The following is a 24,678-nucleotide window of genomic DNA, read 5'->3' on the forward strand; positions in this document are numbered from 1 at the left end:
GCTTCCATAAAGATCATCTTTCAACGATTGCTTGTCATGTACTTGCATCCAGGGCCGGGTCGATACTCATGCTCCCTGATTTTGAACCTTTAACCGGAATAAAGGTAGAAATTCATGGTTCTTCACCATCCAAAAAAGAAGAGACTAAAATTAGTTATATTTTGCCAGTATTTTAGAAAGAGAAATGTTCGGTTACCTTTGTCTGAAAAGTTTGGTCTGCAAACATCTTACCTCTACAAGTTGTGGTAATGCATAATCACATCTAGAACCAAATCTAAGATCAAGTTTTCTTCTTATGGTTTATAACTGGTAGAAAGAAGATACAATGGAATCAACTGCACTTGTTAGCGACATCCGTACCGAGATGACCTAGAGAAAACAAACTGAAATCTCCCGTCAACTGTACAAGATGATCTCCTTTGGCTAAGCATTCTGGCAAAAATAAGAAAGAAACTTGGTATATGGTCAAGAACAGGATGCCCTTGGTGGCGCTTGGACAATCCAATATCCTCGAGTTGTAGAATACTTGAAAGTGCTCGCAGAAAGATCGCTTGCAAGCTGCAAGTCAGCGCTCACCTTGCAAGCTGATATGCCATTATAAACTTCGTCATTTTATAAGACTTCTCATGTTAAAACAAGGTAGGCTTTGATTTTCAAGTCAGAGTACATTCACAAATTGTGACATCTTGCCATCTTAACAATCCTTTACGACAAGGAAGCAATGTCTAAAAGCTCAGTGATCGCTTATGGAGTTACTCATACTAGGTCTAAAGTCAGGATCAGCAGATGAAATCCAACGGCATCCTCTTAATTCGAAAGAGAAGGGGAAAAAAAAGAAGGGAAAACAACCAGGCATGAAGCACATCAATGTGACCAAGTCAGCTTACCTAAAAACTGAAAACAGCCGAGCGGGTGCAACTCGAGAAAGATTCTTCGGTGGAATCTTTGGTGGTAATTGACTGGATACGTGAGCTGGATAGGTATGGAGATGGTCACCCTCTCATCAGAGCGTCCCGCAGATTGGTTTGGAAGATAGGTGATCTTCAGATAGCACATATCTTTTGGAAGGTGAACCAAGCAGCAGACTAGGTTGCTTCTTTCGTCGTCCGATATTTTGAAGAGGTCCTCTGGACTTCCATAGGCGATATTCCCTATCCCCTGTACTCTTTACTTTCTGTTGATCTAGCAGGCTGTACTCACGTTAGAGCTATATAAATTGCCGTTTTCACCACAAAAAAAAAAAAAAACTAGAAACAGCCTGATAATTCATAGAAAATGGGTATTAAATGGATGAATTTGATCCAGAACAGGCATGTCATAGCTTTGACACTCTCGTGATATTTTTTGTGAAATGAATTCACTCAAAACCCACTGCTTTGAGTCAATGAACAGCTTCTAATGCCCTTGCTAATAGTTTAGAGCTAATGCAACCAGTGATTCATTAACCACCTTCGCTCATATATTGTCCTGCAGAGAGCAGTCTGCATTTCTTCAAGATGCAGAGAACAAAGAATAGCTCTCCAAAATCCTCCTAATAGCGATCTCCCAAAAACACTTCACAGTCTCATCATCCTTTTGGAGTACCTTTGGGACATGCCGAGCCATTTTTCCTGCTTGTACTAACTTGTAAACAGTAAACAGAAGAATCTTTGGCTGCTGGAACACGCGGTGATCTTGAAAATTTTGGCCTGCAATGTATGAACTAGGATGTGAGCAAGGTTTTCAACTCTGATACGCCATAATGTTGGTGTGTGACTAATACCAATGTGAGCTCAGACATCAATCTACTATGGTCAAAGGCTGAATAGTCTTCAACATCGACCAAGACATCAGGATATCTCAGTTGATGAGGAATTTATGGGCCAATATAGTGAAAATGACAGTAACTTTTCTCTTACACAGCGGTTCTAATATTTAGCAATTAAAAAATCCACTAAAGAATAATAAATAAGACCCACAATCTTGCCTATATATTGATATAAAATGCGATAATATCTGGGGATACATAAGCTTATAAGCCAACAAAAAATATTTTGGTATTCTGTATCACAAAGTGCTATCTCACCCTATTATATCGACTGATATGAAAACAATGCATTTGAGAGAAGGTTACTTCATGACCAACAAGCATAGGAAAGCTTTACAGAATGGCATAGGTTAGTCAAGTTTTTAAGCAGCCTTACTTTCTCATAGGAATTTGAATTTGATCATCAGACTCATTTGAAGCATCTATCTTTTCAGCATGAGCTCCTCCCTGTAACATATTGAAAGAATTTAGATAGTCATTGCGGAAGAAAGCATTGAAGCAGCTGGATGGTAAATAACATAGGCATATCTGACTGCATTACAATGAAAGCAGTATACTTGTGTAAACCATAACATATGCACAGATTCATGATAGAATGCTACCAAAGTTACATGACCAGAGCAATAAGTGTAGGTTGAAAAAATTTGGTGGAGAAAGGCCAGCATGACCATAGTGGTTGATATAAGAAAAACGTTCATGCACTGCCAACCATGCAAGCAAATATGCTGTATCATTTGTACCATGCAATTCATGCATGAATTTCGTGCAATGGTCAGGCATACCACTCCTTTGAATGCTTTATGAAGCTTGCAGCATCTCCGTTGTAATTACCAAATCAACCTAATATATATCAAAGATGGACGTTTTCTTGGTAGAAAGACTGAGACTTTCCCAAAAAAAAAAGTTGTGCCATCTATTCCTGGCTTCCTTCAGACCCAGCACATAAATTCCAGCAAACAATTTCGACTGGAAATTTTCAAGGTCTTCAATCACTTAATTCAAATTCACTTCTTTCTCTATATATATTGAAATGCACAAGCTTATTTATTATGTATTTCTTATGGCGATAGAGAAAATCAATTTTTTTTCTTTTATCATGCAAAATCTTATTCTTGGGTCTATTTTAAACAATACTTGCATAAATATTGATGCAGATCATTTTGTAAATTTTAAAATCTTATAAATTAAACAATATGATGAACTTCAAAACAAATATCTACCATTTTTCCATCAACTCAGGTGCACCAAAACAAAAAGGAAAGAAAGAGTCGCCAATCTGCATATTAGGAAATAACGCCCTTCTGACATACATCAGAGAGTTAAGATGTTTGGATGCAAGGGAATCTCCAGAAAAGGAAATGTAGAATCTCCCCATGAAACAAAAAAAAATCCAGAGATTTAGAAATGAGATTTCCAATTTTTTTCAATCTTTTGTTGAAACAAGCAAATGGAAAAGTAGAATTTACAATGAATACAAGTTCACCCCCAAAAAATGGAGCAAGCAAAACAACCTCACACCCTGCCAATCTTCTACCTACATTAACCATGTAATGCGGCAACTCTGTAGCTTTCTGACTCTCAACTCATAAAGAGGGCCCCACAGTCTCCCCCTAACTCCTCAGTCCAAACCTCGTCCAACTCTGGAAAAGAGGAAAAAAAGGGTTTCAGCCCACTCCTCCACCCAGCTTCCTAGCATAAAAGGCCTCTGTTGATTTACTTATTAACTTGAAATAACTTCAACCAAATGAATCACAATTCTAAACATTCCACCCCCTTAAAGGCAGGCTTGCCGAAAGCCCCACTTCTTATTCAAATTGGAAAACAGCAGTAAGTCCTAGAAGTCACACATAAAAGCCCTGACAAAATCCTTTACAACCAAGTTATACATCAGTATATCACAGGAATCAATGCCCAAACACCGACCACTTTAAAAAAAGAAAGAACAAAAGGATCACCTCGCCTTATTTCCCAGCATTCTAGTCACCATCATAAAACTTGGTTCTGGTTTTGGTTTTGGCAAGTTTTGGAGTTTTGATTTAAAAAAAAAAGAAAAAAAATGAGAAAATTAAAAGTTGAAGGTAAAAAGGTGCCAAGTATTTCAAGAAAGTATTTTTCAAATTTTAAAGTACTTTGACTTATATAGATTCTTGGTTATAATTTTGACGATTTAAGCTTAAGTTACAACTGTATACAAGGGATATTGGTACATGAACACATGTACCATCAACATATTGAACTACAATTGTTTGAAAATTCACTGAATGCTTTGAAACTTTTCAATCCTATTATGTTCATGTCTTTCTTTATCTTCATCATTTTTTAGTAGAAGTGGGAAATATATTAAACTTGGAATGTCCTCATATGTTTGAGGTTAAGTGGCCATCTAATCAAATGTAAGTAGTTATAAACATCAATAAATACTTGATATAGAAAAAGAAGATTTTATTACTATGAATGCTGGTATCTTCAACCTAGCTATTTATAAAGTATCATAGTAGGAAAGTATCCATATGTTTCAGCCTGTCAAATATTATATTTTGTCATCTAATATTCTTCTTTGTGCTAAAATTAAAGAAAGAAAAAATCATCCAAAATTGACTCGACCTTTAAGGAATAGCTCATCAATAATATTATACCAAAATAAAGCTTTTTTTTCAAAAAATAAAAGTCTACAAGGCTACTTTTGCTCAGTTTTGTGGCTCGGTTTTGACCGACATTCAACAATACTAAGATTTTGAGGATCAGTTTTGGTTTGAATGCAGCTGAAACAGTTCAATATTGGCCAAAAACAACCTTAGTTATGAAAGAAAACAGAGGTTTGTCAATAGAATGGATAACCAAGTTTTAAAGAAAGAACTCTTCATCAACAATCTCCACTTGTCGTCGAAGCTAAGAAACATGATGAAGACAATAAATTCCCAGTCCAAATCACACACTTCTCCAAAACTTATAATTTTCGCAATGAATAATGGCTGCATATTGTGAATGGATTTTATGATCATCTAGAATTACGAATATGGGTGATGATCTGCACGGACCATCATAACAATATTTTTAATATTCTTAACTTGGCCCATCACATCAAGTGTCAAGTTAGTCTTCATGGTACATTCTTTGTTTTGTTGTTGAGCATATCAAGATTTGCAAGGCATTGTTAACAATGATTTTTCTTTTAGTTGGAAAAGCATGAATCATTCAGATCTGATAAACTAAAAGCAAAGTAGCCATTAGCAGAGTTAGTCTTGATGGTGTTTGGTAAAAAAAATTGGTAGTGCCAAGGGTGCAGGGAAAGTATTTAATTTACCAGAGATAATGAATGCAAAACACCAAGTGGAATAATTTTCTGCATTCTTACTACAAAAACTCAATTTGATAAGGCCACTGGTCATGTGAGCACATATTGCTAGCTCGAATAGTTTGGTGAGATTTAGAGTAATGTCTCTTGTTGGTTTTAGACAAACCCTGGCTGGTTATGTTTAGAGCCAAGTTTGATTTTAGTGCTGTACTAAATGAATAAAACTGGCATAAAATATGGTAAAAGCTACTTGTATGTTCAAGTTCAGATTCGTTTTCTCAAACAAATAGACTCAACCATGTCCAAGTACTATTCAAATTAATAGTGAAATCACTATTTCAATTACCATAAAATATTGGACACTCATAGTAAGTACAGTAGAAAAGATTGGGATAATAAAGTAGAAAGGGGTAGAAAAATGACAGATACAACACCTTAGATATGCTACTATGTCTTGTATAATGCCTTTAGGAATGTACAAAAATCAAGATAGACACAAGTTGTAGGTTTATCTTGCATCCTTAGTGCGCATCCTTATGGATTTTTTTGATGAAATTGATACCATCCTCATTTCCTTCTTCGGATAACCAACCACTCACCTCACCTCAGAAATTATGTCTTGCACATTGAAACAATACAAATAAACTGCTAGTTGTTGTACAAATTGAGTAACCGAAAAGGTATCTGACTTAATAAGCATAATCTGACCACCAGCCATCACTTCAGTACAATTACCATCATATGATATTTCAATTTAGAATATACGTTACAAAGAATGTCATGGAGTAGAAGCACTTTAAGAGTTTAAGTATAATAACAAAGAGTAGATGATTACTATGTTTATTGTCTAGTTGCCTGCCTTGTTAGAAAGGTCTGAGGTTATTTTCTTTCCTTCATTGATGCCATATTAAGAATGAGATATTTAAATTTTGGAAAATTGTAAGAATGTTCTCAAAATGCCCCATCTCTTTATACAAATCTCTCCACTGGACATTGCTCAAAATTTCTTAATGTTATCTATTAGATACTCTATCAACTAATTCTAGTGGGAACTGCAAGACATACACCATAAACCATTTGATATAAATTACTTAGATAAATCCATCTTAATGCAAAAGGAGAGACATATATCCTTGAAATTTCACAATATTAGTCAATGCTTTCTAATGAGCTCTGTATTAAAACTTAAAGCATGGATTCAAATCTCACATGTATCTGCAAATTACACCATTTGCAACCCTCTTTTTTCCTCCAACCTGATCAATTCGATCAGGCACTCGCCATCTATTTTCATTGTTCAACTATTTGACAACATGAAAAAACCAAAAGCTCTGCCCTCCCCCTCTATCCATCCAAGGGATGGAAGGGCAGAAGCCATTGGTGTCCCTTCCGGTCAAGAATTGGGCCCCGCAATCACTAGTCAATATGCTTCTCTCAACAAAGCAATTTGTACTTCTACCACTATCAAAAACAATAACAGCAAACAAGAGAATAATCAAATGCATAAATGGAAAGAAAGTCTCTTCTCTTGACATGGTGGAAAGTCGTAGATGTATTAAAAATCAGTTGAAATAGACATAGTGCCAAATATTGCTTATCACTAGCAAATGCTTATAATAGATTTCAATCCTTTGTGGATATTCAGGTCATGACTAAGTTTTTAGAGTTAATGCACTAGTGACTGACAAACATATTTTATTGTTTAAAAAAATATTCACCATATAAGAAGTCTATTTAATTTGATACAGTATATAAACAATCAGCTTGATGATCTAATAGTACTAATGATACTCCAACTCCAGGAAACATAACCTCATGTTTTGAGCTCCCTGTAAAAGATAACAACTGATTCAAAAATTCTGTTAAACCATTGGTTAGTAGCACTTATATTGAACATGTTTCTATATTATTATATTTCTTATAAATGGATCATTTACTGTAATTACTGACATAATTAATAATAAATATTATTCAATTCCATGCACACTGTACATGACTATGTACTAGTTAAAATAAGGTAGTTATGCCCAGACATCTTGTATCTCTTCATATTGGGGTATAAACTTAAGTTTGAACCAAGAGAATGGCATTTTGAAGAATTTTGCTTATATGCTCAGGACTTGGATAGAATGAGATTTGATTCAAACTTCCCAATATATGAATAACAACAGTGATATCTTATTAAAGAATTTTGAGAATTTATCAAAAATGAAACTTGTTAAGACAATTGGGCTGAGTGCTCAAACAATATTGTAGGAAAAAAAGAAAGAAAACTCAGTTGTGATAACAAACCCCACAATAGAATCTTCCGGTAAGCTCCACAACCCTTAAAAGAATGATTGGCGAATAAGCAATAATACATCAGACACGAAATAGCCCGGAGAAAGCTCTCTATTTATGGTTTATGGGTTAGAAGAGGTGTTTGTAGGTTGTTACATGACCAATGCATTCCTTAGCAACTTCAAAAAAAAAACAAATAAGACTTGCAATGCTGTATGGTTCAAAAATGTAGTAAATGAAAAGGGTCTAATGCTAAAAAGAAACAGAATGGGCAGAGGCGTATAACTAAATGCTAATTTAATAGAGAGTGCTAAAGAACCAATTGAGATGATATGGCATGTAGAATAACTAAGAACTTCAATATGAAGAGGTACTTGAATCTTTATTGAATGTTCGGAAACGAGGATAAGATCGAATGAATTATGAGGAAACGATTTGGAAAAACTTGCAATAACACCAGAAATAACCTTTAATGAAAAAATAAATGATGAGAATTAATAAAGTCGACCCCAAATAGTTGAAATAGGTGTTACAAAAATAGGTGCATGCTGATATATTCAAATTGTAAGCTTTTACTAACTATTTATTGCAAACTATCTCTCATGATCTTTAAAGGTAAATGCCGCATTCATCAATAGTTTCTCTAATATGCTCAGATCTATGAATATTATTTTGTGTTGCAGCTTGTCTTTCCCAACAAAGATTACTCCTGCATTTATTTATTTATATAGTTTTAACATTGCCACCAAGAAATTATTATGTCTTAAACTACCTCTACATCCTCTCCTCTTAAGCCTACCTTTCAATCAGGGCATATCAACACTGCAATCAACAGGTAGCATGCAGAGAAATGATAAGTAGATTTACATTCTATAGTATATACAAATAAGCACCTAAGACTAACATTTTTAACATAACACGATCAAAGAACACGTTTATGGAATAGTTGGCACAAATCTGGCTCTATAACATCAAACTTTCAAGAAAAATACAAAGAATTTGATCCACCAACATCATCATATTCCATAAGCTGCTTTAGTATTTAACATGCAAATGGAAAAATAGAATAACGGAACAAGAATATTCTTACCTCATCCACTGATCTTGAACGCTCCTTCCCAGCCGGAACTTTCATGTCAATCAACGGCTGCTCCTTCTCCTTCTCGCTGATCAATCTCTCCACCAGACCCAGCTTCCTCTTCTTCCTGCATACATTCCATAGCTTCTTGTCCCGGACCTTCCACACGATCCCCTTCCTAAAGATGAGCTTCTCCGACTTCCAACCTGGGGAGCTCGTGTCGATAACCGTCACCTCCGTCTTCGAATACGTCGACAAATCCGACTCGACAGGACTTCCTGCCGTCCCACGCTTCCTTCTCGCCTTCGTCCGGCTCTTCTTGGCCTCCGCCACGCTGTTCTCAGCGCTCGACGGCGAAGTCGCCGGAGTAACGTGGCAAGCCGCCGGCGCACCGGCCAAGAAGTTGCCACCGATGCTCGCTGAGACGGAGGGGACGCAGGCCTTAGGGTTGGGCTGCTTCCGGGAGCTCTTCTTGCTCGCCCTTAGGGTTCCGGGGGCGGGGCGGTCCCCCATGACGAAGAGCTCCGCCAAGGCGGAGCTCATCAGATCGAAGATCTGCTCCTTCTCGCCGGCAGTTTTGCTCCCCGAGGCGGAGACCGGCGGCGGCGGATGCTGCTTCCGCCGCGCACAGGAGGGCCGAGTCTCGGAAGGAGGAGGAGGAGGAAAGCAAGAATTGGAGTTGGGGTCCGGGTTAGGGTTGGAGGAGAGGAAGTGGTCGAGATCGAGGTCGGCGGGGATGGAGAAGCCTTTGGAGGTGTGGAGGCGATCGAGCCAGTTGGAGCTCGACCTCGAGGTCGAGATCGAGCACAGCATTTTGTGTGTTTCAAGATTTCTTTCTTTCTTTTTTTCCTTCAAATCAAACGAGAGAATGTGAGAAAAGAGAACCGGTGGAGATCGGTCTAGTGATAGGCACGGAGACTGGAGGGCAGAGAAAATAGCGGCTGGTGGGAGGTAAAAGAGGGGTAAGGGAGACAAAGGATTAGGTGAATTAAGGCGGGCCCCCTTTGGTCTCTGCCGGTTCCTCTCTCCCATTCACCCTCTATAATAACGAAATAAGAAAATGTTTGATTCTCTTTTTTTACTATTTTTTAAAATAACGTTTATAATTTATTAAAATATAAAAATATTTTTTTATTTTTAAAATATTTTTAAAAGTATACTGTCAAATCGAGGCTTTTTTTTTTTTTTCCTGCAAGTCGGATGGATCATGACGATCTAGCAGAGCTACTACTTGCAATTGTGTTGTATATTCCTGCCTCAAACTTGATTAATCATGGTCCAAAGCCCGCATAAAACCCTTTCCTGGGTTTAGCATCTCTAACCAGTTTGCAGTCACAGTGACTCTTTTATATCTTTTCACCTCCATCCTCCAACAACATCCCCAAAGACCAAAAGATTGTGGATTACTTTAGTGCTGCATGGATATGCTCCGTTTTAAGGCTCAATCTGGTAATGCAGAAAGTAAACTGGAATCAAATACAGAGTTGCAGAGTTTGATCTTCTAATTACAAGACATTTTTCATTGTCAGTTATACTATTGAAAAAAGCATGAAGTTTAGAAGAGGTTATAACTCTTTAAAAACATATCCATCACTTGCCACCAAGATTCAGAAACTAATCTACTGATACACAGGTATACATGACCTACCAGACACAACAGAAAAATAGGAGAAGTGTTGGTGCAACTCCTAGTGATGGAAATGCCTGAACAAATTTTAATAATCCCAGACATCACACCTTGTGGTAATTTACCACAAACACATCCGCTTTCATGCCAAAAAGGATTTTTCACCACCACTGTGCAAGTTCAATGTAAACTTTGCAGAGCATCCACTGCAGCAGCTGCTTTAAACCATCAAAGTCACTAGCAGTGCGAAAACCAGTAAAAGCTGCTACACCTAGAAAATTTTACATCACTTCATTAGCTATCTAACAGCAGCAAGAACAGATTGAGGGAGTAAAACAAGAGGGAGCATGTTACACTACAAGGGAAAATGGCCTATCTTCTGCAAGTTCTTTGCTGCAGTTGATTCAAATTATCAAAGATACTGCGGCAATGCATTGGAAGTTCATTGTAGCCTAGACTCGTAAACATTTATAAACATTGTGGTCCATGTATATAGCAAGACTATAGTTAAAAAATCCAGAAAGAACTACAAAACTTGCTTATGCTTCCTCGTCCCACCGAGCAGATATAACTGAACTGTCGCTAAAATCCGACTATAACATTTCAGCAAGCGATATACACATCAATAACCACCACTGATAGCTCACAAGCAATGCAGGACTTCTAACAGCCTATAAGTCAGTCAATATGAGATGAAAAGCGGTCCTGCCAAATCTAATAGTCCATTCACTTTCAGTTCCAAATTACCATTTCTTCCATCAAATCAAAGGAAAGAATGATCTGCTGTGATAAAGTAGAAAGATTTGCATCCGAAAGTAATGAACCAGAAATATGTATACCTCTCTCCTTACTGCTGCCGCAAGAACCTGTTCATAGATATCACCGGAAAACAAACCTACTGTCATTCTATCTGTATGGTAACATGGCTAATATTGAACTCCGTTTTGATGTATCCTATCACCTTATCAAGCACCATATCAGCATATGCCTGTCGGATGATCTTCACCTGGCATGCTAGGAGAACCTTCCCTACTGTGATGGCCCATAAGTGCAGCTCGTGGATGGCTGCAACACCATCTAGCTCGCACAACCCCTTCTCAACCCTGGTTGCATCAATCTCCCTCGGGGTACTCTCCATGAGGACCTCTAAGTATGTTCCTCAGCATCATGATTGTGGTTATGAACACAATGACAAGAGAAAACAAGTGTGCAAACAAAATCAATCATCTTTCATTCAGGTTTGTACCATATAATGGCCCCTCCAATCGTCACCCCTATGCAGCGAATGGAGTCTCCAAATGCATGAAGATAGGCACTATGCACATTGATGTTCCTCTGGTTTCTTTCAAGTTGGGACTTCGGCTTGGGGCATCTTCAGCAGGCTTTAGCAGAGGTTCATGTTCTTCCTTGCATTTGGAATTTCCTGAATGATGGTGATGGGCTGTGACCATGTTCCACATCATGTCCATGGTCATGACTGTGGTCATCATGCTTATGGCTGTGATCATGGTTTGAGTGAACTTGGTGGCTGTGGCCATGTCCACCATGACCATGATCATGAGCCAGCAAGGCAGCCATGATAAATGTTAACCACCAAACCAAATGCCGAGAGAGCAACATCAAGACACCCTGCACTTAACCAGTGTTACGAATGAGTCTTGCAGTGGCTTCGTAAACTGATATCCCAACTAAGAGCTATATAAGCTGGAAGCAAACAAGTGCTCCAAGTATATCTCTATTTGCGAAAAACCATATGCCTGGAGTGGCGTTGGTTCCCATCCTGGTGCCCAAAGGGAGAATAAGGAGATGGCAAATGCTGCAACATCTGAAAGGAGATGAGCTGAATCAGTTAAGATTGCAAGACTGTTTGCTTTAATGCCACCAACCGCCTCGGCACTCATGAATATGTCACAAAGGACAACAGCTGCTAGTAGCTTCTGCATTGAGGCAGATCTCTCTTTGGCATCCTTGGAGCTTGTTCTAGAATCAGACAAACCACAAGTGGTGACACCACATATCTTATTACCACCTAAGCCAGAAACTTCCCCAGGGACATCTACACTTATATCAATGATCTAAGATGAGTGAGAATTTGGTGATTCCATCTGTGATGCCAACAAAACAATCTTAATGAGATTTGAAGAAAGAATTTGATGAAATATGTGAGAATAAAGTTGGAAGCAAATGTGCAAAATAATCAGCAAGGGACAGAAAACATTCCAACATGGAGCCACAGCCAAGAAATTGTATATCAACAGAAGAAGCGTTTAAAGCTAACTCGGCAATTAACATCTAAAACCAACATCAAGCAAAGAAAAAGGAAGAACGAGGGCTATAGTATCAAATTTCAGAATTCCCAGATTCTGCAGGATACATTTATCACAACAGCCTTCCCCATCTATCTGAATGCAAAGTTCTTTCTATCAGATAAATGATGGGAATACAAACTAAACTAGATAAGTCCATTTGCATCCAGCTGAACAGGCATCAAATTCCCCAACTGGTACAGCGTTGCCGGACATACGACAGGAATCATGTAGTTCACATCAAGCCACCTGAACAGGAAGTTTTTGTGTTATTACTTGTCAGTAACGTAGACTAACTCATAAATAAGTGCTGCATGTGTGTGTGCATGTGTGGGTTGAGCTTCCTCTTTCAGGATGAAGAAAATTCTAAATCTATTCTAAAGTAGAATAGCTCAGCCACCAGAGACTACATGATCAACCAACCATTCCTAGCCTAGATTACTCTCCCACAGAGAAATCAATAGAGTTCGATATACGGTATCCAACTTCTCGGAATAGCATATCCTAAAGTGACGAATACTAAATTAATCTTGTTTCCCAATCGAAAGAAATCCACACATTAACAAACCCTAATCCTTCTCAATCAACTAAACAGCAAACGAAAACCAAAACCAAAAAAAACTAGCAATCTAATCTACCAGAATAGCCGCCAAATTAATATATATTGTATTTGAACAAAAAAATCTCAACCAACCTTCCAAGATCCAAACTTTTTTCTCAAATAATAACAATAACCATAGTAACAACAAGAACAACATAGAATAAACCACTTAGATTAAGAATCAACTCGAGGGGGATAAAGAATTAAAGCGTGGTAGCCCACCATGGATCGGAGAAACTTCTCCCGCGAATCAAGATAATTGGAAACTAGGAAGGATGGAACCAGGGGGAAAAGATTGGACTGGAAATTATTGCAACTGGGACGCGAAGAACCAGCTTGGCGCCAACGCATATTGCGCAGCCGCTTCTGGCGAGTTCGAGAAGTTTCCACCATTGGGGGGCAGGCGCTTTATTTTATTTTATTGTTTCCAAAAAAACAAGTACGTCATAGATTGCTTGAACGAATACAACAGGTAGGGCTCGTTTGGTTCGCGGGAAGCATTTTCCCTCCTAGAAATATGATTTCTAGGAAACAAATTCCTAGGAAGAGGATGCCTAGAAAAATACTTTTGGCATGTTTGGTTGACCATGAAAAAGTGACAAATTTCCAAAGTGCTTATGTTTGGTTGGCCATCCACTTTCCTAGGGAAGTTATGTATAATTCCTATTATGCCCTTAATAAAAATTAGGTTTTTAATGTCTCTTTAATGCTTCTTTAATGCTGAAGGGACTTTTTGGAAAAAAGTAAAAATGGAATAATTCCTGCCTCATGGGAAAGTAACTTTCCCATGTTTCTCATGGGAAAGACTTTCCCATGAAGGGCTCGTTTGGTTCGCGGGAAAAGAAGGGGGGAAAGTGTGGTCAACGGGAAAGTAATGAGATGCCTCTTGTTTGGTTGGAGTTTTCAAAGGAGAGAGAAGGGAAAGTTGTATTCCCATGGGAATGTGATTCCCATATTTCATGGGAAAGTCTTTCCCATGAGAAACATGGGAAAGTTACTTTCCCATGAGGCGGGAATCACTCCATTTTTACTTTTTCCCAAAACGTCCCTTCAGCATTAAAGAAGCATTAAAGAGGCATTAAAAAACTAATTTTTATTAAGGGCATAATAGGAATTATATATAACTTTCCTAGGAAAGTGGATGGCCAACCAAACATAAGCACCTTGGAAATTTGTCACTTTCCCATGGTCAACCAAACATGCCAAAAGTACTTTCCTAGGCATCCTCTTCCTAGGAATTTGTTTCCCAGGAATCATATTCTAAGTAATTTGCCATCTCCTACCTACAGGGTATCTCTTGAGTGGCATGTCACATAATACGCCACCTAATCCTTTGTTTCGTTGGCCTCTCGATATACATGTTTAGCCTAAAAGGCCACTCCATCACTCGCTATATTCCAAATATTTTGAAATAAGAAGTATACCCCACTCCCTTCGCTCTAGCCCTTTTGAATCCAACTGATCACAGTAACTGAATCACCCTCTAATATGATCGATATATCTTGGAGCGCACGCCTGGTATGGCATAATCTGATCCAAGCCGTCCGTAATTCTGCTCCTGACATAGAGATATTAAAAATTTAGCGACCGCCAGCAGCGATTATCTAGAAACTCGAATCTTTGATGATGAAGCCTTTTTTTTTTTTTTCTCGTGCCGCTCTCCAAAATATCGTCGCCAAAGTTGTCTAAGGCAGTAGGGAATCCCAGATGAAATGTATCCGACGGACTGAGCAGCGCTTTATTTGGAATCGACTTTGGTACAGTCCGGCTGCTCAGTCTCCATCGGAGTGAACTTTTCTGTCTCCTCCAACGAGCTTAATTTTTTAAGGAAAGCACTGGAAGACAATAATATTTCGAAATAAGAAGTATACCCCACTCCCTTCGCTCTAGCCCTTTTGAATCCAACTGATCACAGTAACTGAGTCACCCTCTAATATGATCGATATAGCTTGGAGCGCACGTCTGGTATGGCATAATCTGATCCAAGCCGTCCGTAATTCTGCTCCTGACATAGAGATATTAAAAATTTAGCGACCGCCAGCAGTGATCATCTAGAAACTCGAATCTTTGATGATGAAGCCTTTTTTTTTTTTTTTTTTTTTTTTTCTCGTGCCGCTCTCCAAAATATCGTCGCCAAAGTTGTCTAAGGCAGTAGGGAATCCCAGATGAAATGTATCCGACGGACTGAGCAGCGCTTTATTTGGAATCGACTTTGGTACAGTCCGGCTGCTCAGTCTCCATCGGAGTCAACTTTTCTGTCTCCTCCAACGAGCTTAATTTTTTAAGGAAAGCACTGGAAGACAATAATATTGTGACAACAAAAAGCGTCTCATCGTTCCATAATTAGAAATTAGTGGGACAGCTGGCATCTGAGGCTGATTCTTTGCTCGTAATTTCAAATTATTTAAGACCTAACGTGGATCCGTCGGACTAAAGGTAACTTTCTTTGTGGTTTCTTTTAATTGGATTTATTAGCCATGGCAAATGGATGGATCTTTCCCCATGCTCAAATACAATATTTGCAGAGGGTATCTTCTAATCATTATCCTCCACTACTCACCATGGAGATAGAATTCGAAGTGAAGTCACATTTCCGTAAACAAAGAGTTTCTGCTCTATTTTATGTTTTATCTATTAAATTACACATGGTCATGATAATATTTACCCCACCCCAAGCTGATCAACATTTTAATACTTGGCTCTCCGCATTAGCAAAATATCACTAACAACTTCACGGGGGGAATACTGGAATAAGAGAGATGTATTCCAAGAAGTATAGTCGAGCGGAATCCATATTGAGTGGTGAAATATCCTATTCCTAGAGAGTATAGAAGAAAAGGTCTAAAGATCGTGAAGCACCGAAAGGATCCGCCGGAAGCCACGACCCATCTAAATCACCCACTTTATTTGAGCTCCGGCATGATAAGCGACGCACGAAATTGGATATCGATGTTTCGAGATGCAATGTGAAATTCATTCAGATTGAAAAGCGTGTGGATTTGATTTCCCATATTAATTTCTTGCTTGCATCAATCTGAGTTCTTTCTTTCAATTTCTTATATTTTATAACTCTTTTAGTCTGACTAATGCTATGCAATAAAATGAAGAAAGAAGGTTGTGTCTAAAATGCCAACATTGTTCATCGATGCCACCAACCTAACTTAAAAATTTTCAATGTAGAATAGTGCCTAGCCCAAAATAAAAAGGCCTAAGAATCAAACATTAACTGGCTCACGGTATTTTAAAAATATAGTTATCAAATAATAAATATTTTTTTATTAAAAGCTCTAACCTTTCTCACTCTCTTCCGCATGTGAATAACATTTGTTACCTTATCTTACCGGAAAGTATAAATCCCATATCTTTCCTTCCTGGAAAGTCAAGGAAAAGCCTTACCAGAAAGTCAAAGATCCCCTATTTCATTCTCCCGAAAAACGAAGGTCAAAATCCCTCTCTTTCTCATTCCGGGGAAGACCACTTTTATCGTATATAAACAACTAGCACTTTCCTTCCCTGACTCGCTCGGACACCTCGCTCAAACACCTACTTCCAGATTAGATGGACGTTACCCCCTGCCCCCTTGAGGGATATCCGGTCTTCAACTGGACCTGTCACCTGGGAATTGGACGTTACCCCCTGCCCCCTCGGGGGATTTACTTATTCGCGCACTCCAACAATGCCAAATAAGCTCTAAGTCAGGTTCAATCTTTACGGTGCTAATTGTCCACTTGAATAAATTCGTCGCTTGAATTGGAAGCATTTCTTGAAAAATCATGCATTATGTCAATTATTTCGATGCCTAATAGACCAACCATATATTTTCAATCAAACAAGTACCCAACAAAGAGCACTATATGACACCATATAACATTGCTCATTCAGAAGGACAACAAAATTAATTAATAAAACTTTTCACCAAAAGGAACCATTTTTCATTTATTAATAAGCTAAATAGTGCTACATGTTTTACTTATCCATAAGCTGCATAATGTAACGGTATAATCAGCACTCTGGCACTATAAAAGTCGGTCGATCATCGCCAGATTTAGTCTCTGGTCTGCAGAGTCAACACCAACCTTTTTGCCTCCCTTGAAAACTTGTCTCCATAAGGTGGCGGGCATCGAGAATCGTGCCTCAGATTTGGGTTCAGGAACTTGTCTCCATCGAGAGGTTCCGCCTTTGTTTTTATTTTTATTATTTTTTGTATTTTTTTATCTTTTTTAGAGCGGATGAATTCGTACGAGTATAAATGTATCCAATAAAATTAAAAAATAAAATGCCATGAAGTACCCGAGGCACCTCATCATTTTTATTTTTAGCCTACATGATACTCTCAAAGTGATTGATCATGTAAGCAATGTGCTAGGCATGAAGGGTCGTGCCCCATATTTGGGTGCAGGCCAATGTTGTCATCTTTGGAGACTTGTTACCATTGTGGAGTGGCCCAGAGGTCGGATGGGGTCAGAGTATTCAATGGTTGTCACAATTTGAGTAGCATTAGTGTCTTCTCCTGTTCTATTGTACACCAAGATAGAAAAAAAATCGAAGCTATTATATTGTCAAAAATACAAGCTCAATGTTTCTCATCTCCCTACTTTTTTTTTCTTTTCATGCAATTAATTTGTATATGAACAGTTTTCAAGCCTACCATCATGTTCTTCCTAAAAGATAATTATTAGAACTTATTGTAGAATGACTAGTGAAGCAATTAGCTTCTTGAAATAGGGATTACTGGTTTCCATGCACTAGAATTATTAAAATATTTTATATTATAATATGTTTTCATAAAAGTTTCATCCTTTCTCTTCAATAAAAATATAACAAATGAATACTTTCATTTTATTTTTTACGATATTTTCAAAATTATTTTATTTAAAAAATTGAAAATATTAACAATTTCAATATATTTTTGCATTTGCATATAATATTTTCTTACATGTTCTTTAATACATCTAGTTTCATTTATGCTGAAATTTAAAACTAAAAGCAGTATTTAATATATATATATATATTAATATTTTTACATGATATATTTTATTTAAATAATTTATAGTTTTTAATATAAAATCTAATAGAATCCGAGACTCTTAGTTCAATCAACCTTATGCATCCTTATTTTGAATCGTAATTAATGTATTCTCTTAATGGAATAATCTTAATTGATGGAGAGGCCAAGATCCTCGAACGAACAAGAATATGCCAATCAAAAGATATTTTCAATTGCTAGAAAGAATAAAAACAAGCTACAAGCCGATATCTAGCAATTTATCGTACATGCAGCGCAAGATGTTATTTTTTGCTATTCTTTAAAATGCTACTAAAATTTAGCGAATTCTATGATTTTTTATAGTGGCACTTTAAATCAAACCGGTGCCAGGTATAGGTAAAACTAAATATACCATCAAAAATTAGATTATTTATCAATAATAAAAGAAAAAAGAAATTAAAGCAAGTTTCCTTTATTCATAAGCTAGTTATTGCCAACGTGCTTCCTTTCATCCATAACCATGCAAGGTTCAGCAATGGGGCATCGTGCAAGGTGGCAGACCCTCATTTGGTGGAGGGCGTTTAGGGCGGCGAGGGTGGAGCCCCAACCTCGGTGGGCCCACGCTTGGATTTGGGTCAGAATGGTACACGCGGTTCGCCGCCATCACATCCGCCGGTAGACTATGTGGGGGTTTGTGTAGCTGCGGGGGAGGATCCCCAGTATAATCGTGAACAGTGTCTGTGATTCGAGACCTGTCTCCATCATGACCGTCGCCTGAGCTGGGTAGTGAGCCAACATCGCCGGCATGTGCCTTCGTATCTTCTCCTGTTCAGGAGAATAGAGAAAGTTAAAGAAATAAATAAAAAAACGACATCTCTAGCAAATATCTTTATTATATAAACAATAAGGAGATAGATGGATAGAAAAAAAAGGGGTTAAAAACATAAATAAATAAATAAATAATGATCAAGGACAATACAAAGAAATGAGTCCAAAATTTTTTAGGGTTCAGAAAGCTTGAGCACACTACTTTAACGCCAACAAAATTTTAAATCAAACATCGAGGCCTTTAGTCTCTTGATGGATCTCGGTCTATGGATAGTTAAAAGTCTTGAATACACAAAAATATCATAGAGATACGGAGACTAGCAAATATTTTATATGCATCACTGTAAATCTAATATTGTCAAATTAGTGATTAAAATATTAAAATTTTGGAGGGTTATCTCGCTGTGTAATCCAGATTCTTTTCATCATCGTCGTCATCAACAACAACAATAATAATAATGAAATAACTAGATTACCTAAAACTGGAAGGAGTCTCGTAGCAGAACAGATTGAAATGTCGGAGAAGAACAGGAGAAGCCACCAAACACCAACAGAGCACAACTTGGATCTCATCCCTAACCTCAGCTCTAGCCTTTTGAACTTGGTTATTGATAAAAAGAGGGCATCCTCACGTCTCTATATAAAGAACCGACGGTATCAGGCCATTTAAGGACATTAATTATTGGATAGATTGGTGACAAGATCGATTGTTTCTCTCATGGAAAGATTTGTGGATGCTGAGATATAACTAACGGATATGATTCAAAACTCTCGCTCGATGCCGAGATACATTGGACAGGATTTAAAATGCTCCAACTAAATGTGTCCTCTTTTGGAAAGTAAGGACGGGTTTGAGTTGAGAGTATTAATGGGTTACCTTCCAGAAGGCCCGTGTTTAACATTTAATATTAGAGGAGACGAATAAAAATATGGTTGCTATTTTAGTGATTAGTCAATACTTATTTAATACCTATAACGTGCATATCACGTGCCAGGTAGGGTGCAATCATATAAGGACACGTGTTGGGTGCAGATAAAATCTTTCACCATATCTGCAATTCCTTATAATTTTCTCCCGAGGAGGCGAGAGGAAGGCGGAGAGAGGAAAAAGATGGTCGCATCCCTCCATCTCTGCGGACTCCAATCTTTCTCCCCTCTCCTTGCTCGTCCTTCTCCCAAATTTTCCCCCTCTTTTTCCTCTTCTTTACCTTCTTCTTCTTTCGCTCTTCTTTGCCGCGCAGCGTCCCTGCGCTCCTTCTCCTCCTCTTCCAGGCGCCGCCCGTCCGCCGCCGCGGCCGCCGCCGCTCCCTTCGTCGTCTCTGCCGCCCTCGGGAAGCTCTCAGAGACCGAGCTCGTCCCTGTCCCCAAGGGGCCCGAGGGCTTGGATGGCAAGTTCCCCTCCGCCGCGGGCGTCTACGGGGTCTACGATGGCGACGGCGGCCTCCAGTTCATCGGGATCTCTCGGAACGTCGCGGCCAGCGTCGCCGCCCACGCCAAGTCGGTCCCCGACCTCTGCCGCGCCGTAAAGGTTTATAATTACGAGTTCCTTTTCAAAAGTTTATATATAATTACACATGCAACATAGACATAGACAACAAACTCGATAGCAGATACTTCCTATCTAATCAAAAATATTCTTAAAAAAAGTCATTTAAAATTTTCTGTACTTAGTTTTTTGTGAATTTTTCTTCATCTTTGCTTACCCCCCTCAACTTGTCTTTGGGGCTGTCCTCCCAAAATTCTTCTCAGATAGTTCACTCTCGTTTTGCCATGTACTAGTCCTGCTCTTAACCTTTGATTAATATAATTAATCCTTTTGGTTGTAACGTCCATTCATTTAATCTTAAATGTTTAACAAAATCATCTAATGTGCATGGGGTATGGGCCGTACCCAAAACTCATGCATACAATAATTCGTGGCTGAACTAGTTTATATGATTTTCCTATTACTGTTGGCAGTCAGCGATCACAAAAAATACTAGGACTGTTTCTCCATTATATTCTCTTGCATTAATCTTATTGAATACATTGTAATCTTAGCACTCTGTGGAAGAATTTAGATTCATAAGTAGTGAAATCTATTTGTCTGAACAACTAATTTGGCCATCAAATCTAATTACAATTTTGCCTCATATTTTACTTCCACCCTCCAAGTTGCACTATGTATACCTTTTTGTGGTCCCACTAATTTCGATGCCTATATGTTTAAAAGTTTCTCTGCACATTTCTAGGTTCTCTTGTCTGCGATGCATTCCGCTGTATTTGAACCATATCCTGAATGAAGGCCTAATTTCTCTTTATATTACTGAAACTAGCTTCCTTTCCAAAACATTGTGCGCTCTTGACTTTATAAAATATAATTCTAATCACCTTGGAGTTCTCAAGAATGACTATTGGTGATGGAGATGCTCATCAAATTCTTTTAGTTTCCTAGCTAGACAAACTATTGAATGAAATGTGGCTTATATCTACACACACACACACTAACATATTATATCCTTAAATAAAACTATGGATGGAAGGAAGGGATTTTTCTTTTTTTTATTTAGACATACTGCATTGTCTTAATTTGATTCAAATCTCTTCATGCTGAAGATAGTACAATTCATAAGTTTTACCTGACAGAGCTTTTGTTTGATACTATTTTATGTGATATGGTTGTGAAATGTTCTTAATGTTTACTTTGCTGATTAAATTGCATTTTTGATTTCCAAAAGCATCGTCTAAGAGTGTTCTTAATTGAATCAAGAATATTGAATATTAATACTTCTATCTGTATATCTTGGTAGTTTCATCCATTTTTTATATCACAGCAGAGTGGACTTGGCTATGATGAAGGGAATTAGGGGCATGAATTGAACATCATAAGGATTGCTTTTGTGTCCATTCTATGCAGTTGCAACGTATCACTGTGTGAATTTAATGAATTCTGTGGTTGAAAATGTCAAAGCCTTGAAATCTTTAAATAACAAGAAATGGACAAAAATGGCACTCAAACTTACTAGCTTAAGCTAAAGATCTATTTTCCAGGCATGCACCAGTGAGCACAAATTTGATGTAGGATCATTATCCACAATATGTTACTCAGATCTCTGCACCTTATCCTTGTAGGTGGGGCTAGTAGATGAAGCTGCACCTGATCGGACAGTGCTGACCAATGCCTGGAAATCATGGATGGAAGAGCACATCGCAGCCACTGGGAAAGTCCCTCCAGGCAATGAAACTGGAAATAACACTTGGTTCCGCTTGCCTCAGAAGAAACCAGACTTGCGTTTGACACCTGGTCGCCATGTTAAGCTCACAGTCCCACTGCAGGAGCTAATTGATCGACTGGTTAAGGAGAACAAGGTTGTTGCATTCATCAAAGGATCAAGGAGCGCTCCACAATGTGGCTTCTCAAAGAGGGTGGTGGGGATATTGGAGTCCCATGGTGTGGATTTTGAGTGTGTGGATGTTCTTGATGAGGAGTACAACTATGAGTTGAGGGAGACGCTGAAAAAGTACAGCAACTGGCCAACTTTTCCTCAAGTTTTTGTTGGAGGGGAGCTTGTGGGAGGATGTGATATTATTTACTCCATGGCAGAGAAAGGGGAGCTTGCTGCACTGTTCCAGAAGTAGTATTCCCTGTGGTTGAGAGTACCTTGAATTGCAAGTATCATTTGAAGGACACAAAGGTATGATCCTCTAAGACCATTTTATTGTATTGAACATTTTTCCAAGAGTAATGCTAGAGGATCTCAAAAATAAATACTAGCTTATTAATCAAGAACAGAGATAACAGTAGAGCAGCCAAAAGATCAAGAACAATATTTGTTTCTCAAAAGAAAAAAAAAGTATATCTGTATAAGTTATGTTAGTATTGGATTACTTTCAATTGGGAAATAAGGAAAAAGAACCTCCTTCATCTAATGCTTTGAAGTTTCTGGATGGAATTCAGAAGGGTAAGCAGCCCAGAGGTGAGCACTAGGTATGAATATTGAACTCATCTTCCACAGTGGTGACCTGGCTTGAACTAGGGCTCTTTGTGTCTTTCTGCACTCAGGCTTCCTTGTAGATCCGCATTATGTATCCTGAGCTAATTTAACTCAGCATCATTCAGTGGGATTATGAGTTAGCATGACAGGATTCACATGACACCCATGTTACAAGCACTGGCTATCTTGTATGCCATTTTGGATGGTATAATGCACTCGATTAGTATCTTGTTGTTCAACTTTGCCCTTCCATGCAATTGTGGCTCATTGTATTTTAGGCAGGAGCTGGAGTGCCTCTATGGTTGGTGGTGGAATGTTAGAACTAGGTTGCAGGAATGTTTGGACCCTGGAAGGAGTAATTCAAGCTTGTTGGCTTCCTTCTGGGGACATGCTGTCCACCATATATTAACATTTCAAAGATGATGATTTCATAAAATTTCGAAAAACTTTGTTAGGAAAGGATGTGCTGGTTTACTAGAGATGATCAAACTTTGTGTACTCACTCACAAAGAGGCTACGGCTAGGATGTCTGCATTAACTTTCTTGAGCCTCTCTTTGAGTGACCGCATGCTTTTAAGTCTTGAATAAATTGATGAAAGCTCGAAGATGTTTTAGATCGCCCGGTGAGCTAATTTCTCTCCACCGTTGATATATCTTTCCCCATCCTAGCAAATTTCATTTTATTGTCAAGTATAAGATATATAGCTGCGAGGAGAATTCACTCTATATGGCAACATCTATATTAATCAAAAATTATAACTATATTTCAAGACCGAAAGAGTTGATGTTTTTGCTTTTGCTTTCATTGATTTTGAAGGCGTGCCTTCAATAATTAGTGATGATTGCATCAGCTAGATCCTCTATATGATCCTTTGTAGTCTATCTTTCTCCTGGAAAGGGTGGTATGCCACGGGTCGTTTCATTAGACAATGAAATAAAAAGAAAAGTGACTAAAAGTGCAAAAAGAAGAATCACAACTGCAGCAATACATCATTATGCTTATCCTCACCAAATGTTAATATTTGTACGAAAACGAGAACAAGAATACACAAAGAAAATCAACTCAAACAGAACACTCACCATCAGACAGAGAACCCAACATACAAAGTGGATTTGCGACCAACTTCGTTGCTATATATGGTGCCCTTGACACCCAGTTGTGGATTTTCATCATCATCTTAAATTTTAATCAACATATACTTGCATGAATACATGATTAACAAACATGCACACAGGGCACTCATAAGTGGGACTTTTTATGGCTTTATGCAATAGTTAAAGCGGATGGTAAAGTAGGACAGAATTGACAATAAGGGTCCATGGCTCCATTCGTCAGAACTTTTTATGGTCTTCTGATATATTTCTTGGATTAGAGTCTTCTCCCCATGATTTATTGTTTATCAGGTTCAAGGAGAAATTTGGGGGGGGGGGGGGGGGGGGGGGGGGGGGGGGGGGGGGGGGGGGGGGGGGGGGGGGGAGCCACTTAGCTTACTCGTATGAGAGCCAAGATCCAGTACCAATTCTCGCACTCTTATTTGGGTTATTGAGGTTGGCAATCGCATGGGGGAGATGAACAGATTGAGACCTTTAGGAGAACGAGAGGAGGGATGTGAGGAAGGCAGTCTGAGATTCCTTTTGTAGAGGGAGTTTTCTTTGGACTAACCTTATTGCTGGGTTGGATTTCTCTAAAAACAACTAATCCATGCGACCCTGGATTTCTTAAAGGTCTAGGCATCTAGCATTGCGATGCAAATGAAAAAGTTTTATTTGGCTACGGTCATAAACAAATTTGTAGTTAATATGTTATAATCATGCTACAATATGGTATCTTTATTATTTTAATTAACTGTACATGACTAAAGCATTTAGGCCCTGTTTGGGAGAGCTGTTGGCAG

The 24,678-nt window shown here is 38.3% G+C and overlaps 3 protein-coding genes and 1 pseudogene across 4 annotated transcripts; 1 reads left to right on the plus strand and 3 right to left on the minus strand.

Moving 5' to 3' along the window:
* Nucleotides 1-1,259: 1,259 nt before the first annotated feature.
* Nucleotides 1,260-9,546, minus strand: LOC103718240. Its single transcript, XM_008806963.4, has 3 exons — nucleotides 8,473-9,546; nucleotides 2,184-2,254; nucleotides 1,260-1,688 (listed from the first exon to the last, which is right to left on the minus strand). The coding sequence occupies exons 1-3, from the start codon at nucleotides 9,490-9,492 to the stop codon at nucleotides 1,568-1,570; spliced, it is 1,212 nt and encodes a 403-aa protein (XP_008805185.2). The 5' UTR covers nucleotides 9,493-9,546; the 3' UTR covers nucleotides 1,260-1,567.
* A 590-nt stretch (nucleotides 9,547-10,136) lies between these two features.
* Nucleotides 10,137-12,286, minus strand: LOC103718880 (annotated as a pseudogene).
* A 5,983-nt stretch (nucleotides 12,287-18,269) lies between these two features.
* On the minus strand, nucleotides 18,270-19,401 carry LOC120110098. Its single transcript, XM_039124033.1, has 2 exons — nucleotides 19,286-19,401; nucleotides 18,270-18,806 (listed from the first exon to the last, which is right to left on the minus strand). Exons 1-2 carry the CDS (start codon nucleotides 19,380-19,382, stop codon nucleotides 18,511-18,513), a joined length of 393 nt encoding a protein of 130 aa, XP_038979961.1. The 5' UTR covers nucleotides 19,383-19,401; the 3' UTR covers nucleotides 18,270-18,510.
* A 466-nt stretch (nucleotides 19,402-19,867) lies between these two features.
* LOC103718250 (monothiol glutaredoxin-S12, chloroplastic) lies at nucleotides 19,868-23,022 on the plus strand. 2 transcript variants are annotated; one of them, XR_605797.4, is made up of 3 exons: nucleotides 19,869-20,337; nucleotides 21,921-22,483; nucleotides 22,747-23,022. XR_605797.4 is itself a non-coding variant. In XM_008806974.4 (2 exons), the coding sequence occupies exons 1-2, from the start codon at nucleotides 19,921-19,923 to the stop codon at nucleotides 22,425-22,427; spliced, it is 924 nt and encodes a 307-aa protein (XP_008805196.1). In that variant the 5' UTR covers nucleotides 19,868-19,920; the 3' UTR covers nucleotides 22,428-23,022. The 2 variants fall into 2 exon arrangements, 1 of the variants encoding a protein (XP_008805196.1); XM_008806974.4 differs by having other exon boundaries at nucleotides 19,868-20,337; nucleotides 21,921-23,022.
* Nucleotides 23,023-24,678: the final 1,656 nt, after the last annotated feature.

This window comes from Phoenix dactylifera, chromosome 3, assembly GCF_009389715.1.
Source record: "Phoenix dactylifera cultivar Barhee BC4 chromosome 3, palm_55x_up_171113_PBpolish2nd_filt_p, whole genome shotgun sequence".
In the NCBI taxonomy this organism is placed as follows: Eukaryota; Viridiplantae; Streptophyta; class Magnoliopsida; order Arecales; family Arecaceae; genus Phoenix; species Phoenix dactylifera.